Source organism: Blastomyces dermatitidis, assembly GCF_000003525.1.
Source record: "Blastomyces dermatitidis ER-3 genomic scaffold supercont1.1, whole genome shotgun sequence".
NCBI classification, from domain to species: domain Eukaryota; kingdom Fungi; phylum Ascomycota; class Eurotiomycetes; order Onygenales; family Ajellomycetaceae; genus Blastomyces; species Blastomyces dermatitidis.
Genome location: NW_025544774.1, coordinates 8,626,917 through 8,641,959, shown reverse-complemented (window position 1 = coordinate 8,641,959; position 15,043 = coordinate 8,626,917). Strand labels below are relative to the sequence as shown.

At 45.6% G+C, this 15,043-nt stretch overlaps 5 protein-coding genes across 6 annotated transcripts; 2 read left to right on the top strand and 3 right to left on the bottom strand.

Moving 5' to 3' along the window:
• Positions 1–56: 56 nt before the first annotated feature.
• Positions 57–3,288, top strand: BDCG_01153. Of its 2 annotated transcripts, none has more exons than XM_045416655.1 (5): positions 57–311; positions 368–615; positions 672–977; positions 1,033–1,186; positions 1,246–3,288. In XM_045416655.1, the coding sequence occupies exons 1-5, from the start codon at positions 162–164 to the stop codon at positions 2,857–2,859; spliced, it is 2,472 nt and encodes an 823-aa protein (XP_045279466.1). In that variant the 5' UTR covers positions 57–161; the 3' UTR covers positions 2,860–3,288. The 2 variants fall into 2 exon arrangements, with proteins under 2 accessions (XP_045279466.1, XP_045279467.1); XM_045416656.1 differs by having other exon boundaries at positions 114–311; positions 1,041–1,186; positions 1,246–3,217.
• Positions 701–5,534, bottom strand: BDCG_01152 (glutamate decarboxylase). The gene is made up of 2 exons (XM_045416654.1): positions 5,146–5,534; positions 701–5,015 (listed from the first exon to the last, which is right to left on the bottom strand). Exons 1-2 carry the CDS (start codon positions 5,212–5,214, stop codon positions 3,345–3,347), a joined length of 1,740 nt encoding a protein of 579 aa, XP_045272331.1. The 5' UTR covers positions 5,215–5,534; the 3' UTR covers positions 701–3,344.
• A 666-nt stretch (positions 5,535–6,200) lies between these two features.
• On the bottom strand, positions 6,201–9,048 carry BDCG_01151 (rRNA processing protein Nop9). The gene is made up of 2 exons (XM_045416653.1): positions 6,696–9,048; positions 6,201–6,603 (listed from the first exon to the last, which is right to left on the bottom strand). The coding sequence occupies exon 1, from the start codon at positions 8,799–8,801 to the stop codon at positions 6,753–6,755; it is 2,049 nt and encodes a 682-aa protein (XP_045272330.1). The 5' UTR covers positions 8,802–9,048; the 3' UTR covers positions 6,201–6,603; positions 6,696–6,752.
• A 24-nt stretch (positions 9,049–9,072) lies between these two features.
• BDCG_01150 (mitochondrial protein Fmp25) lies at positions 9,073–12,084 on the bottom strand. The gene has a single exon (XM_045416652.1). It carries the CDS (start codon positions 11,554–11,556, stop codon positions 9,670–9,672), a length of 1,887 nt encoding a protein of 628 aa, XP_045272329.1. The 5' UTR covers positions 11,557–12,084; the 3' UTR covers positions 9,073–9,669.
• Positions 9,405–14,986, top strand: BDCG_01149 (golgi complex component Cog3). The gene is made up of 4 exons (XM_045416651.1): positions 9,405–11,973; positions 12,047–12,386; positions 12,440–13,477; positions 13,551–14,986. The coding sequence occupies exons 1-4, from the start codon at positions 11,795–11,797 to the stop codon at positions 14,421–14,423; spliced, it is 2,430 nt and encodes an 809-aa protein (XP_045272328.1). The 5' UTR covers positions 9,405–11,794; the 3' UTR covers positions 14,424–14,986.
• The last annotated feature ends 57 nt before the right edge of the window (positions 14,987–15,043 follow it).

Sequence of the window (15,043 nt, the reverse complement as noted above, 5' to 3'; positions counted from 1 at the left end):
GTAGGTTCAGGGGACCTACGGGAAAGCACGTGGGATTCTTCGCTTGGTCCGAGCGTCTTAACTTGCTTGCGGCCACTTGGAGCTTGGTTGTTTTGGCTCTCCAGATACAACCGTTCAACTTCAATTTACCTAACATCTCGCTATTAATTCGGATTGCAGCCATGGCGGAAGAACTGATACGGCATAATTTTCTGGAGTCAGTCCGGGTTGAGGATTATTTGAATGATATGATCCAAACCGGACAGGACTTACGCAACTTAGATACCATCCTTCAGAATTTACAGACCCAGCAGGAACTTCAAAGAAAACAAGTATAGACCTCTTAACCTTATGGCTTTTTCATTCAACAAGTATTAACACGTCGCAGCTTCGTGAAGCGAAAAATATCCTTGCCCATGCCACCGCAGCGTCAAAGGAGCATAGCGAAAGTGTGCGCAAACAGGCGACTGCCTTCAAGCAGCAACAGCAGGATTTGGATAAACGACTCATGATGGTAACCAAGTCAGATACTAGTGAGCAAGCGGCTAAATCATTCGAAATGAGTATGGAACGTCTTCGCAGGTTAGAAATTGCGAAGGGGTATATGGGCACATTGTGTGAAGTAGACGGGCTCAGGTTAGTGAACGGGATCTTTGCGATCTTTATTGGCCATTTTTACTTAGGCAGCGCAGCAAGGAAACTCTTAATTTACTTGCAACATCGCCTCGCCTAGCACTGCGACCTTATACACGATTACGAAACATCTCGTCTGGCCTCAAGTTGGCCCAGCCTGCAGCGGAAGGAGCAGCGCCTCACATAGTCGCCTACACTTCGCAAATAGCGAAAAACCTACGAGATCAAATGACCAAAGTACTAGATGACAACCTGGAAACTGTCCTCACGAAAATGAAATGGCCGGGTAACGAGCTCAATACTTCGGATGACCTGATCAATGAGTGGTCGGATGCGGTTGAATTATTACTGGAGCTACAAGCGCCGTAAGGAATCCCATTATTGCGCTATGGAACATATTTACTCTAACCTTTGATTTAGGGAACTAGAGAATAGCGCATTAGTTACTAGCCCTGAGTCTGCCCGTCGATGGGAACCTCCTGTTCTTCTCCCTCTCGTGGTGATGGCCCGTCCGCTTGAGCTCCGGTTTAAATACCACTTCAGTGGTGATAGGTCGACAAATAGATTAGACAAGGTATCCGCCCTTCATTACGCAATATTTATCCTATGTGGGGAATCCTCTAACTTTGGCAGCCTGAATACTTTTTGTCCCACGTTATCGACCTCATCAACACACATAGCGACTTTTTTGCAATATATCTACAGCCGATACTCGACAGACGAGCTGAACTTGTTGACTACAATCTCCGTTGGTCATATTCTGATGCAGTGTCATCCTTCATTACCTCTCTTTTCCCGATGTTACGCCAAAAGATGAGCTCTATTCTTCCCAGAATTGCTGATCATCCCCAGCTTCTAAGCCATTTTATTCATGAATTAATGAGTTTTGATACCGAAATCCGAGACGTGTGGGATTATTCCCAGGACAGATATTCGTCAGAGACCTGGAAAGGATTAACTTGGGAGGCTCTTGTTAAACAAGGCTGGTTCAACCACTGGCTGAAAGTGGAGAAAGATTTTGCATTGTCACGCTATCAGGATATCATCGAAAGTGCAGACAGCGGAGAAATAGATTATTACTGCGTTGAGCCATCGGCCACAAAGCCGACCAAAGCTGCGATTCGGGTCAATGATCTTCTTGAAACAATAACGGAGCGGTACCGTCCTTTATCGTCTTTCAGCCAGAAGCTGCGCTTTCTCATTGACATTCAAATCACTATTTTTGATCAGTTTCATGAGAGGCTACGATCAGGACTAGAGGCATATCTTGCGATGACATCTACAATTGGCCGCACGGTCCAAGGCTCCACGGGTGCGGATGCTAACCTTGAAGGCGTGGCTGGTCTGGAGCGGCTTTGTAGAGTGTATGGGAGCGCAGAATATCTGGAACGGAAAATGCAGGATTGGAGCGACGATGTATTTTTCTTGGAACTCTGGTCCGAACTTCAAGAGCGCATCAAGCAAAACAGTCGTACAGGAAGACCCGTGGCAGGACCAATGAGTGTTTCTGATGTTGCTGCCCGGACTTCGTCCGCTGTGGCGAACCACAATGAAGACGGGGGAAACCCAACTGAAGGGGCTCTTTTTGACGAAACGGCATCCGCTTATCGCGGGCTAAAAACGAGATCAGAGTCAATCATAATCTCGGTTTTGATATCAAGTGCCCAGTCAGCGCTTCGAGGATACACTCGGATATCGACTTGGTCTTCACTTTCACCTCCAACGAATCCCAGCGGCCAGTTCTCACATCCATCTATCGAATTGGCCACAATACTTAGAGAGCTCCCTACCGAGATCTCGTTCCTCCATCGGCTACTAGCGATGGCTCCACTACAGCGAATCACTCGCCAACTCCTTCTCTCCATACAGTCATATATATGGGACAACGTATTAATGAGAAATACCTTTTCGACAACTGGTGCATCCCAATTTGCTGCTGATGTCGATAATATCTGCAAAGTCGTTGATGTTGCGACAGAGGACGGAATGGGGTCCAGAAACGTGATGCGGAAACTCGAAGACGGTTTGCTACTTCTCAATTTAAAAATTAAGCCTACACAGAAAGATCACGGTGCCTCTACTGGTGCTGGGGATAAAACACCTAATCTATCACTGTGGGAGGCTGAAAAGAGAATTTTTGCGAGTAACGAAAGTGCGAGATCATTGTTGGCCGAATTGAACATTGAAACTTTGACGGAGGCGGAGGCGAGGGCAGTGTTGGAGCGGAGAGTAGAAGTACGATGTTGAGATGATCACCCCTGAAGTTGCCTCCATATCCTGTTTAAGGGAAACATATCTCATGAGCGGCTTTCGTGCATCTCCAAATTTACTTCGCTCCTTCGATCTAAACATTAATTCCTACCCAATGTATTAGCTCACACTTCTGTACTCGATACCCGAAATTGAATTTGATAGCAGCATCCTAGCACGAGATGTCATTCAATGTTGATATAAAGGACTTGTAATAGCTCAAGGCTCCATGCTCAGCCCACAGAGGCAGATATCATATCAATAAAATAAGATAGATTTTATCTTTTTTTTTCTCTATAGGTATGTATGGTACATGTATGTACATCATAATCCAGGTGTAATTCCAAGATGAAAGGATAGTCGAGTCATGACGGCGCCTCCTTCATCCAATCAACAAACGTCTATTCTGTATCCACCATCCATAACACACAATTTTCCATGTCAGAGTAGAATAGGGGGGAAATATCCGCGTGAATGGGGTTTCAATGATGAACGACCGGCCCATGTCCACGCTCTCCTTGATTTCCCATACGGAATGGCTTCGCTCCTGCAAAGGTTTCCGGGACATTGATTGCATTCTCACGCTCACATTGTCCAACAACCTCTGACCCAACGGCCAAAACAGCATCCAACAAGGCATGAACTGTTTCTTTCTTTGTCTGTAAATTTAGCACACACCTGAGGAATTTCCCATCGCCAGCTAGCGGATGGTCTCCAGCTGGTGGCGCGAAGTCAACCATAAACCCGCGACGGACTAGCTTTTGCACTACTTCTTCGGTTATTTTGCTGTTTCGCTTGCTTCGTTCTTCCTCGTCAATTTGTTTACCCTCAATTTCCTGGCCACGGCGGAAGACGGGTTGTTTGTTAGGAGCATAGTAGAAACAAACCTGGAGACAGGGGGGTGGGTTCTCGCTGATGAGGAGCAAGTTTGGGCAATCAGACACGGCAGCTGCAAGGTAAGCGGCCAGATTACAGGCGGAATCAATTTGACGTTCATACCCCTCCGAGCCATAGTAAGTCCAACTCAAAAAGAGCTTTAGTGAGTCGGCTCGGCGGCCACACTGCAATGTCAAATCAGCCAGATCCCAGACTTCGGGAGGCTCGCACTCCAGTTTGGGTATAGTTGCATTGCCATTCACGTCGGCGGCTGAATAATCGTTATGGAACAGATAACCCGCTGGTAGAGTATTTGCACGGTGGAATTTGGTCATATCTGCACCCACTAGGAATGAGCAAGTCACTGGTACACCTAGCATTTTGTGCGGGTTAACCGTGATGCTGTCTGCCAGATGTGCGCCGGCAAGTTTTGCTCTTTGCTTTCTAGAGAATGCAAATGAGCCTCCCCAGGAAGCGTCAACATGAAACCAAAGGTTGTGGTTCCGACAAATGGTCGCAATTTGCTCCAAGGGATCAAATGATCCGAGAACTGTCGTCCCAGCAGTGGCATTAACGTAGAACGGTGTCATGCCCTCGCTCTTTGCTTTGACAATCAGATCCTCTAGAGATTGGGGGATCATTTGGCCTTTTCGGTCGACTGGCACGTTCCAAACAGCATTACTTCCAAACCCGAGCATCTGCGCTGCCTTTTCTACAGAATAATGCCCGTGTGCACTAGAAAATAAAACAAATCTGTATCCGTAATTGCCGTTCTTCTTGGTCTCTGGGAAAAGGACATTTCGAGCGATGACTATGGAGGTGGTATTGGAAGCTGAGCCTCCCTGAGCCGATATGCCTCCGGCCCGAGGCCCATTCAAACCAAAAAGTGCTGCCAGTTGCTTTGCAGTATACTTTTCAATAACTGTAAGTGCAGGGGACACTGGATATACATGAACATTTGTATTCAGCGAAGCGATAATCAATTCGGCTGCGAGACCCGGAGCATTGGTGGATGCATACAGTTTGTCCATAAACCCTTGGTGCCATGTGTTTACCGAGTACTGTAGCAGCTGGTCGAGTATTCGAAGGAGGCCGTCCTGACCTTGGCCGGAAGAAGGAATTTCGAGATTCAGAGCGGCTTGCAGCTCGTCTGGTTTCATGGGCTGAACCAATGCCGACCTGTGTGTTGGGGCGTCCTCAACTTTTGCAGAGCTAAAGTCATCTTGATCTGCAGATCGGATAAAGGCTATGAGGCGCTCTTGGACAGCACTTAGTAACTACATTAGAAGCATTTAACAGCGATCAGTTAACTGCTTTACAATATGACTTAACGCCGAATATGATTCGGCTCAGAGAGGAGGATCGGGTTTGTCTATTATTGATGATAAGGCGGCTTGCTTCACTTACATTTCGTACTTCCTCACTTTGCTCTAGGCATTGATTCCCTGGAGTCGCTGGAGGGTTATTCGAAGACATATTGTAGGTGAGTTTTGCAAAACGGCGTATCTATCAATTCTAGCCTCCATCTTGTGGGGTAGTTGGGACAATAAATAGCCGGCAAAACAATAACAAGGTTTGACTATGAAAAATCGATGGACAACGAGTCCGGCATGATAATTTTGCCGCACTAAAGTTGAACCGGGGAGTTGAACATGGTTAGAAAAAAATCATTTATTCAATCATGCCATGAGTTGATTCATATCCTCTTGTGTAAGTTTTTCCGAACCTGTCTTGTAAGCATGTTCAAATTTGCAATTAGAAATAAGCTATCACTACATTCATGAACTTAGATATTGAACACATTCTTCAAAAAGATTGCGCTTAATAGATAGCTGACACTTACGCAGCGTACCTTGTGATACTTATTATTTTTATGATCCCAGATTTATTCAGCAAAAAATACTATAAATAAATGAATAATCAAGATTTGATTTTTCTCATATTTTTTTTAGTATTAATTAAGAGTGAAAAGTAACACTCTTTAAATTAAATAAAATAAAAAGTAGCTCTATTTTATTTATTCTTTTTAAACAGTTAAAAACTTCATTTAAAAAAGAATAAACTAACTATTAAATCTATTTAATATATTTTATAAAATAAGTAAATATTACTTTTTTTCTTTAAATGAAGTTTTAACAGTAGTTACAGTCAGTACTTATAAAAAATAAATCAAATAAAAAATATTCTTTAATTTATTTATTAATTAATTAAAATAAATATATTTTCTGAATAAGTATATAAATTAAATTAACTGTATATAAAAGAAATATTACACTGTATATTAAATAAACTTTAAACAGTTTATTCTTATTAATAAAGTTTTATATTAAAAGTATAATAAAGTTATTTTTTATTTTACTTAATTAAAAAGTTTCACTTTTCACTTTAATTAATATTAAAAATACTAGAAAAATCAAATTTTAATTATCTAATTATTTTTATATTATCTGTATTTTTATTTACAATTATTGAATTAATGTATATTTTACTGAATATGTGTATTTTTGACTGAAATATGTGACTGTCACTGACTGTGTACAGAGAATTTAAGGTGTAACTTTATTACTATAAAGTATTTTCATCCCCTCTTTTAATCAGAGTTTTAAGAGAGATTAATGTCTCTGGCACCTGAATAACCAGCTACAGCTTAACTAAAGCTAGTGTAAAATTCCAGGGGCTTGAGAATGAAAAGATAACAACAGTATTACAGCTTAAATTCTTAGCACTAATCAAAACTTTAATCCTCTCTACATGTACTCTGTACTGTACATACATGTATTGTACATACATGTACTGCACCATGCAATGCACCAGAACAGGCCCTTCTGCGTATAACCGGGCAACTACTGCGTAGATGATTTGTAACTGGTTACCATGGTTAGCGAATGAGATTTTCATTTTCTATATCTTCTAGGCAGAACTCAAGTTGAACCCATTGGCTCAAAGTGATGTCATACTTATCTAGAATATTGGACACGTGACTGCAGTCCGGAGTAACATTTTTCTCGGGTTTTTTAGAACGTTGCAGTTATCTTTTTCGGTGTGCTGGTGTTTGACTTTTCAGCAAATCGAGCTCTCGCTAAATCAAGGTTTGATTTCGGAGGCTGTCGGTTCTCGGAGTTACTCGGATTTACGCTCTCTAGGCCTTTAGCTACTGCAATCCAGTGGCCTCTCCTCCTTTTGTATAAATCCATTGACCAATTCTTCCATACAGCTCGTCCGACAAATGAGTCACGAAGGGGTCGTTCGTTTGCCAGGAGCTCTTCGGCGAATCGCTGTTTGATAAAAATTAAATTCTCCGTCGCCGACCAGACAGCATCGACAACATGCGATCCGCTCGAATCCAGAGCGAGTTCAGCCATCTTTCCTGAAAATCTCGAGGTTATTTGACGGCGGAACTGAATAGTAGAAGTTGGGAGCGTTAATGCGTCCTGAAGGACGTGGGATGCAACTGGGTCCTTAGCAATTGCTATTAAAGTCTCCAGCGTAACTGCGAGAAGACTTGATTGTATTAGTTCGCTGAGGGGCCCGGGAGCCTTAAGCATGGTCTGGGCAAGAAGAGAACCATGTAACTGTTCTGGAGTCGAGTTTTTAGAGGACCGCTTTGTATCGTCGTTTTCTTCGTTGAGGTGATGGAGTTTTAGGACGTTATTAATCCTTGCGATAGGGTCTGTGCCAAAGGCCAACAAAAGAGAATCTGCTAGCGGCCTTAGGTCTACACCACGGATGACCCCTCGCTCAATCAACGTTTTAATAACGGTAAACCTTGAGCGTTTCACCAAGGACAGAACTTCCGGCAAAATCAAGTCCATGGAGCTCTTCAGATCTTCTTTGCTCAGTCTTTCCAAAATCCGAGCTACTACATGTCCTGCGATTTCGTTCCTTGATAGCGATCCAATGCGTTCCTGCACAAGGGCCTTGTAGAATGTCTTGAAAAACTTTCCCGGAGCTAATTGTACCATTGTTTCCAATAACCGCGAACCAACGGGGTCATAAAAGAGGCCCTTTATGAATGCCGCACTCTCACTGCCCTCTTCCAGGTTCTCATCCGGGACAAGTCTTCGAAAAACCGAGTCTGGATCCCTAGCTTTTGATTTCCCCAAATGGGTGAGCTCGACTGAGAGGAGGACCTGTAGAACGGGATTTCCAACAGGATGGGTCGCCAGTGCTCGTAGATAGGTATTATCAAGTCCAGTAACCAAATCATTCATCATTTTCTCCAAGGCAGCGTTGAATGAGGGCGGAACAGCTCGCCTATCTGACGCCGACTTATCGCGTTGTGTCACTTTGGGTTTATCCAAGTTCTCCTTTTTGCGACTCGCGATGACGGTTGCTTTAGACGGGTTGTCTAGTTGCTCGCCAGCTAGTATCAACAGAAGTACCCTTATTGTATGCGATGCGAACCTTTCGGTTAACAAATAGCCCCAGTTTCCCTCCAGCTCAGAAAGTACAGCCAGGAATAAATCCTCGAGTCGTAAATTCGCGCTTGAATCTTCGCCCTCATTGTCGTTCTTCTCGGCAGATTTTTTCTTCATTTCCAGCGTCACATATGGTGCAGCTCGAAGGAACAAGCTCTCGCAACAGTGGCTCGCGAATCGATGTTGGACGAGATTGAGGAATTGGCCGACAAATTTGTTAAACAAGGATTTTATCTGACTAACAGTAGAGGCCGATATTAATTTTTCCATTAACCTCGAACATGACTGGCTGCAGGCAATTTTTAATTCCTTCCCGTCGGCCTCCTCATAAACTCTTTCTATGAAAATGCTCTTTTCTTCCTCGGTCTCAAACTGGTTAAGTTCGAGGAGCCCACTTGCGTGGGAGAAGTATTCCTGTTCGTCCGGGTCGAGAAGGCCGTAGAATGGCGTGTCCATGGAGCTCGCCGGCTCCTCCTCAAGTGGAATATAGTCATCTCCAATTTTTGCTTGGCTATGCAAAGGATTAAAGTCATTGTCGCCTTCCGAGGCTTTCTGTCGTTTTGGCGCTGTGCGGTCTCCTACTTCATCATCGCGCTTTCGTTTGGCCTCCGCTCTCCGGCCTCGTTTTTGCCTTTCTCGAGGCATGGTAAAGCCCACGCTCTTGTAGGATTCGAATTAACCAAATACAAAGATAAAAAAAAAAAAGAACAAGAGTAACTGTGCGGATAAACAGAAAAAAATCCCGCGTACCTTTCCAGGATTTCACCCACGAGTAATTTTTTCCCTAGTGGTGGTTCGTCCAAGCGCCCCTTAGTAGCTTACGTTATCATAGGAACTAACTGTAGGCTACTGGGGCAAAAGAGCTCGATCACCACCAGCGCACTGCTGGTAGAAGGGCCGACCAACCGCGGGACCCCCAACACCCCCCCTCGGACCAGCTACCACAGAGTACAGTACTTCCCCTCAGTGGCTCCCTTCAGTGGTCTCCCCACAATGGCTCCTTTTTAATAATGGACTCAGTCAGTCCTAGGGCTCACGGGACTTCTAGGGCACACTCCTGGGATGTCTCTTGGCACTGTTAAAATGTCCAGGGTATTTGTTAGGAATTTTTAAGTCCATTCTGGGATCGAACCCATGCATGTTGACCACAGCGGGGCTCACGCTTAACGGTCTCATAACCTGTACTAACTGTTGGGGGTCCCGCGGTTGGTCGGCCCTTCTACCAGCAGTGCGCTGGTGGTGATCGAGCTCTTTTGCCCCAGCAGCCTACACTAACAATGCAAACATGAGATCAAATCAAGCGGGAAAAGGGTAAGCTCAACAAGATCAGACCTATGTGATGAAAGGGCTTCAGAATATCAACTCGGAGTAAATACATGTACTATCGCAAAAACATAGTGATTGAATAGAGTTAAATTAGCTAACCTACCTCTCATATCTCATATCGGGGTCTGTACAGACAATATATTACAGGATAAATTTCGCTTCATAGCACAACAGCAATTAAAGTTGATCAAACACCAGAATACACTGCAGTGACATATCTCCCGCACTCGACTCGCTGCTCCAGGCTCACTGTTCTCCCATCCAATTGAACAGTGCGGCGAGGCGTAATTTGGAGTCTACTGTCCTCTCGCTGATGTTCGCGGGGAACAACATCGGCAGGAGGGCGGATGTGCGTGGGGGACGCAACATTATTTCTCTTCCCCGTGCCTAATTGATAGAATTCATTCCCACCCCACCAGAAAACGTCTGAGCCCCAATTGGTGTCTGTTTGGGGGCCGTCCTTCGAAGCAGAAACATTGGTTAAGTTTCCCAGTACAGCAGCGGCATGGGTTGCTCCGACAGAAATACGGCTTATCCCTATGGGGACAACCTTTTGCGCGGTATCGCTGTACTCAAACAAGCCACTAAGAGTCTTTATTTTTGTAGGTTTGTCTTGGGCATGAGTCCACTTCCCAGTCCCAAGGGCACCAAACAACCCTTTCCCGCAGCTCCAGACATCCGTTGTGACTCGGCCAAGGTCCCTAACGGTGGTCCGAACTTCCATCGGGCTAAGTATCCTTTTGGCGCTGACGGTGAAAAAGCTGTTTGTGCCTCCGGCAGCAATACTTGATGCTTTAACTTCATAGCCATCGGCGGGGTAGAGATTGCCGAGAGGAAGCATTGTTGGGGTATCAATGGAAGAAGAGGCGACATTGGTTTGTAGCCCTAGCTGACCCGAAGCATTGTCGCCGAACACGAAGACTTGTCCAGCTTTATCAAGCGCCAGAGAATGGTAATCTCCAGCTGCGATATTTGTAATCCGGACCCCGCGCAACTCGCTAACTTCATGACACAAGTCATATGGTCCCTTAGGCCGATTGTTCCACGTCAGGCCAGGAATTCCGAGTTGACCGCGGGAAGGAAAATGTTCCGTGCCGATAGCAGCAGAAAATATACGTCCAGAAGTCGTTAATAAAAGTACATGTTCGAGGCCGCCACAGATCGCGGTAACCTTTTCGCCCAACCCAAGCTGGGGTTGCAGAGGGCGATAACTCAATTCAGCGCGCGTTCGCCAGAATGGAATCCAGGAGTTTTCGGAAGGTTTCAACCCATTCTCTTGATCGGATTTTGATACGGGGAGTGAATAAACGTTTCCGCCGGAGGATAGCGCAATGATCCTGTTTGACGAAATACAAAGTGACACGAGATTTTTGCCCTTGAGTGTCTTCGTTGGTTTGTAATCTGTTTTCGAATAGCCTTTGCCCCATTGGATCAAATCTCCGTTTTCCGTAATGGCGGCACCAAAATTCTGATCAAGCTTAACATCACGAAGAACCATACCATCGAAGTATGGTATTCTTCTTGGGGTCTTCACGACGAATTCATTAGAGTCCGGGTTTGCGACTAACCCTGTATTCGAACCCCATGCATACAGCCCTGGCCGCTCCCAACTCCTCTTCACCTGGACATGCTGGGGGCTTAGTGACTCCCGGTTTTCCTCCGCTGATAGATTCTGCCTGGTCTTGGCCTCCTGCACAATGAGTTCTGGTTGTAGATACCGCGATTTTTCTCCAAGACTTCCCGGTCTATCCCTGATGTAGTAATATCCAAAGGATATAACAGCCGTCAACCCTGCCACGGCAATGTAAGAACGAATACGTGGTGGCACCCGAGGCTCTTTCTGGGACTGCAGAGGCCCGGCGGTAGAGTAAGGGCGTAATCGTGGGGCAAAAAGAGGCGATCTTTTAGACAGGGCCGAAAAGCGCTGCGAGGCAAGTCGCTTACTCCCTCGAGTAAACGACATTATGCGTGTTTTCCGGATGCTTCCCCATCCATCGAGTGATGACCGGGGTTTTATGGGCTTTGCGATAACCGGATGCAAATCGTGGAGTCCGGGGATTGCGACGCGGGACATAGCTTACCTAATTTGACTTAGTGCTGGCGGCCCGCGCCGGCAGAATCACGAACCATCATATTGAGGAAACCAAGTTCATGGGAACTTGGCAGCTTGGTGTTCAGTTCACCAGGCAGCTAATATACTCCGCATTCCTCCACGATCCTACAGGCTTCTTAACTTGTAGAAGCTGTCTAAACTACGGCAGTGGAGCAGCAATGTGCTAGCCCGGCCGGCAATCAAATAATTATGCTTCACTATGACGTTTCAACCTGACAATCAACACCGGCATCCTGGCGCCCCAGCTTCACCCGCTGCCATGGGAGCGGGCGATGTGCTGGGGGCCTCCGTGAAAGAGGTTGAGAATGATGCTGAATTCGCCCGCTGGTATAGCTCCATTGAGAATGACCTGCTGGAGGCCAGCTACGAAGAATATCAGTATAGAAAACCAGCCTTCCCTATTTTCCTGTTTTGTGATGACGACAGAGTTAATAATTATTCTCTTGGACAGATCATGTCTTGATGAACTGCAAACTGCCAAATCGCATCTCGATTCTCTTTTAACCGATACTACCTCTACGCTGGATATCCTATCCAGTCTCTCTGAATGCTTCCAGTCCGTGGAGGCCCAAACGGCCGCCTTCCAGCAGCAATGCGAGGGCCTATTGTCGGCACAGATGCGCAGTTCGAAATTGGTGGAAGATATCCATGAGAATATACAGTACTATGACTTTTTGGACCCCATTTCGCGGAGACTCAATGCGCCGGGAGCAGGAAATTCCGTGCGAACAAAGGATTTCTCAGACATGTTGAAGAGGCTGGATGAGTGCTTGGATTATATGCAGACTCATGTGGGTGTCTGTCCAATTTCTTCTTCGTTTTACGATGGTACTAATCCTAGAAGCCCGAACAAAAAGAATCAGATACCTATAGGTCTCGCTACCGTCTTCTTTTAACCCGTGCCCTCACGTTAATTCGTGGTCATTTCGTGTCCACCCTACGGGAGATATCTTCAGGGGTTGCAAAAAGAATCGCCGACCGACAGCTCAACGACACAACTATGTCGGCTCTTCTTTATGCAAAATTTCGTGTCGGTGCGGCGGACTTAAAGGCAATCGGATTAGAAATACAAAAGCGAGCAGTCCCGCCAGTTGACCCTGAACAAGGAGCTGAAGCTGAATACCAAAGTTTACTTAACGAGCTCCATACTAGCTTTTCAGCTACGAGGGGCAAGCTTGTTATACCTGTATTACGGAAGAGGTTGAACGATATTTCCCAGGCCCCCAGCAGCTCAAAGGACCTAGTCGCATTTGCTCGGGCCAGCATCAGCTATATTCGTGGCATTTGTCTCGATGAGTTTGAGCTATGGGGACAATGGTTTCATGGTCAGCAAGGCCTTTACGATTTCCTGGAGGCTGTCTGCGAGCCCCTCTACGATCATTTGAGACCGAGGATTATTCGTGAAACCAAACTTATCAAATTGTGCCAGCTCTGCTCACTCCTGCAAACGCGTTATTTGTCCGATCCCGAGGATGAGGGAGAGTTCGCTGACCCGACTCAACTTGACTTTTCCGTCTTAATTCAACCTGCGCTGGAGGACGCGCAAACCCGACTCGTCTTTCGTGCGCAGGCAATATTGCGAGATGAGATTGAGAAATATAAACCACGCGCCGAAGATCTTGATTACCCTGCTCGCAATCGAAACGTTCTATTACCGGGGTCAGAGAATAACAAGTCTCACGCAGTATCACACAGGAGATCATCGTCTATTGAACCGACCACCCCACTCCCGAAGATGCCAATGGTCGTCGACGAGGATACCGATTCACCCCAAGAAAAGTATCCGCGATGGGACTTTGATTCGGGAGCCGTATTTGAAGGATGGTACCCAACTTTGCGGACGGCGGTCTGGCTGCTTAGTCGCATCTATCGACTAGTGAACGTACGTTGAACAATTCAAATAAACCGTTTCCCCTACGCTGTACCTTGCATCCTGACCAAGTTATTTATCCCAGTCAACCGTTTTTGACGACCTAGCACATCAAATCGTTCACCAAACCACCCTCTCCCTCCATGCAGCAAGCACTCAAATTTCTACAAAAACTTCTCCTACAGACGCCCAGTTATTCCTTATTAAACATCTCCTCCTACTCAAACAACAAATTGTCGCCTTTGACATCGAATTCGTCAGCCCCGACATCTCTATCGACTTCTCCAGCGTGACGAACACGTTCTGGGAACTCCGGGAACGTGGCGGACTCTTCAACCCACGAAACCTCATGCGGCTACTTGGCGGCGGCCTACTTCCCCGTGTCGTAGAAAACATGCTCGACGCAAAAGTGGAACTAGACGGCAGATTGCGCACAGTAATTAACGACTTCACTAATTCCTTCAAGTCGAAAATGACCCAACCTCTGGCCTCTTTGGCGAAATCTACAAACCGAAGCGAACCGTATAGTAACGCCCTACGTCTTACGTGCAAAGCGATCGAGAAAGAAGTTCCAAACCTGCGACAAATTCTCGGTGAATATCTTGATGACACGAGGACGAAAGAAACGCTTGTTGGCGCAGTGCAAGACTCTGTCATTCAGGCCTACGAGGACTTCTTCGATGGCTATACATTGACGCTTGAAGGAGGGAAACAGGGAGTCCATCACAGTAAACTTTCATCCATGGAGAAGGGTCGAATGGCTCAGGAAGACGGTGTGTGGGATGTGGATACATTTGCGGGGTGGAGTGAGGCTGTTTTCCGCGTTGGTGTTGCTGGGCTCGACTCCTCAGAGGTCGCAGCCGCGGCGCTGAGTGTGGAGGATGGTGATGTGAGGCGGGGCAGTGATGATGTGTCGCCCAGCGAACGACAAAGGGCCAGCAGGAATGGAAGTTTATGATAACTCATTATTGTCGCCACTCTGTGGTATATCGATGATAAGAAATTCTACATGCCCGCTTCCTGCTTACCATTGGAAAATGGGTTTAATATACCTAGTGGTCTAACTATTTGCATATCATTCAGTATTAGCTTTCACTTCTTGTGGGATTATATATATTTAGTAGATGAAAGCCTAACCTTCCGTAAAGTAAATATGTTACTTAAGATTAGTACGTCTGATAATATATATTGTGGTTCCGAATAATCTCCCTATCGCGAAACGCTACCATAGACTAGCCACAAGAACAGTTCGTTGTTTTCAGCCAAAAATAACACCAGTATCCAAGAGCTCCAGGCGTCAGATACCATATATAACCCTTCCCCAAGAATTAACCGAACACACCATCATCCATGTCCTTCAATTCAAAGCCAAAAAGTAAAGTCAAAAATATAGTAGTAGAAAAGAACATAGAGGACATAACAAAAACTCAACGAACAAATGGAGGCGAAGATGAGCAGAAGTAAATATCACATTGTCAGAACAGCCTGCAGAGAGTGAATAATAATTACGAGAATAACCGAAACATAGCTTACTGAATATATATAGGTATATATATATGTTTGTGTTTGTGTGTAAAA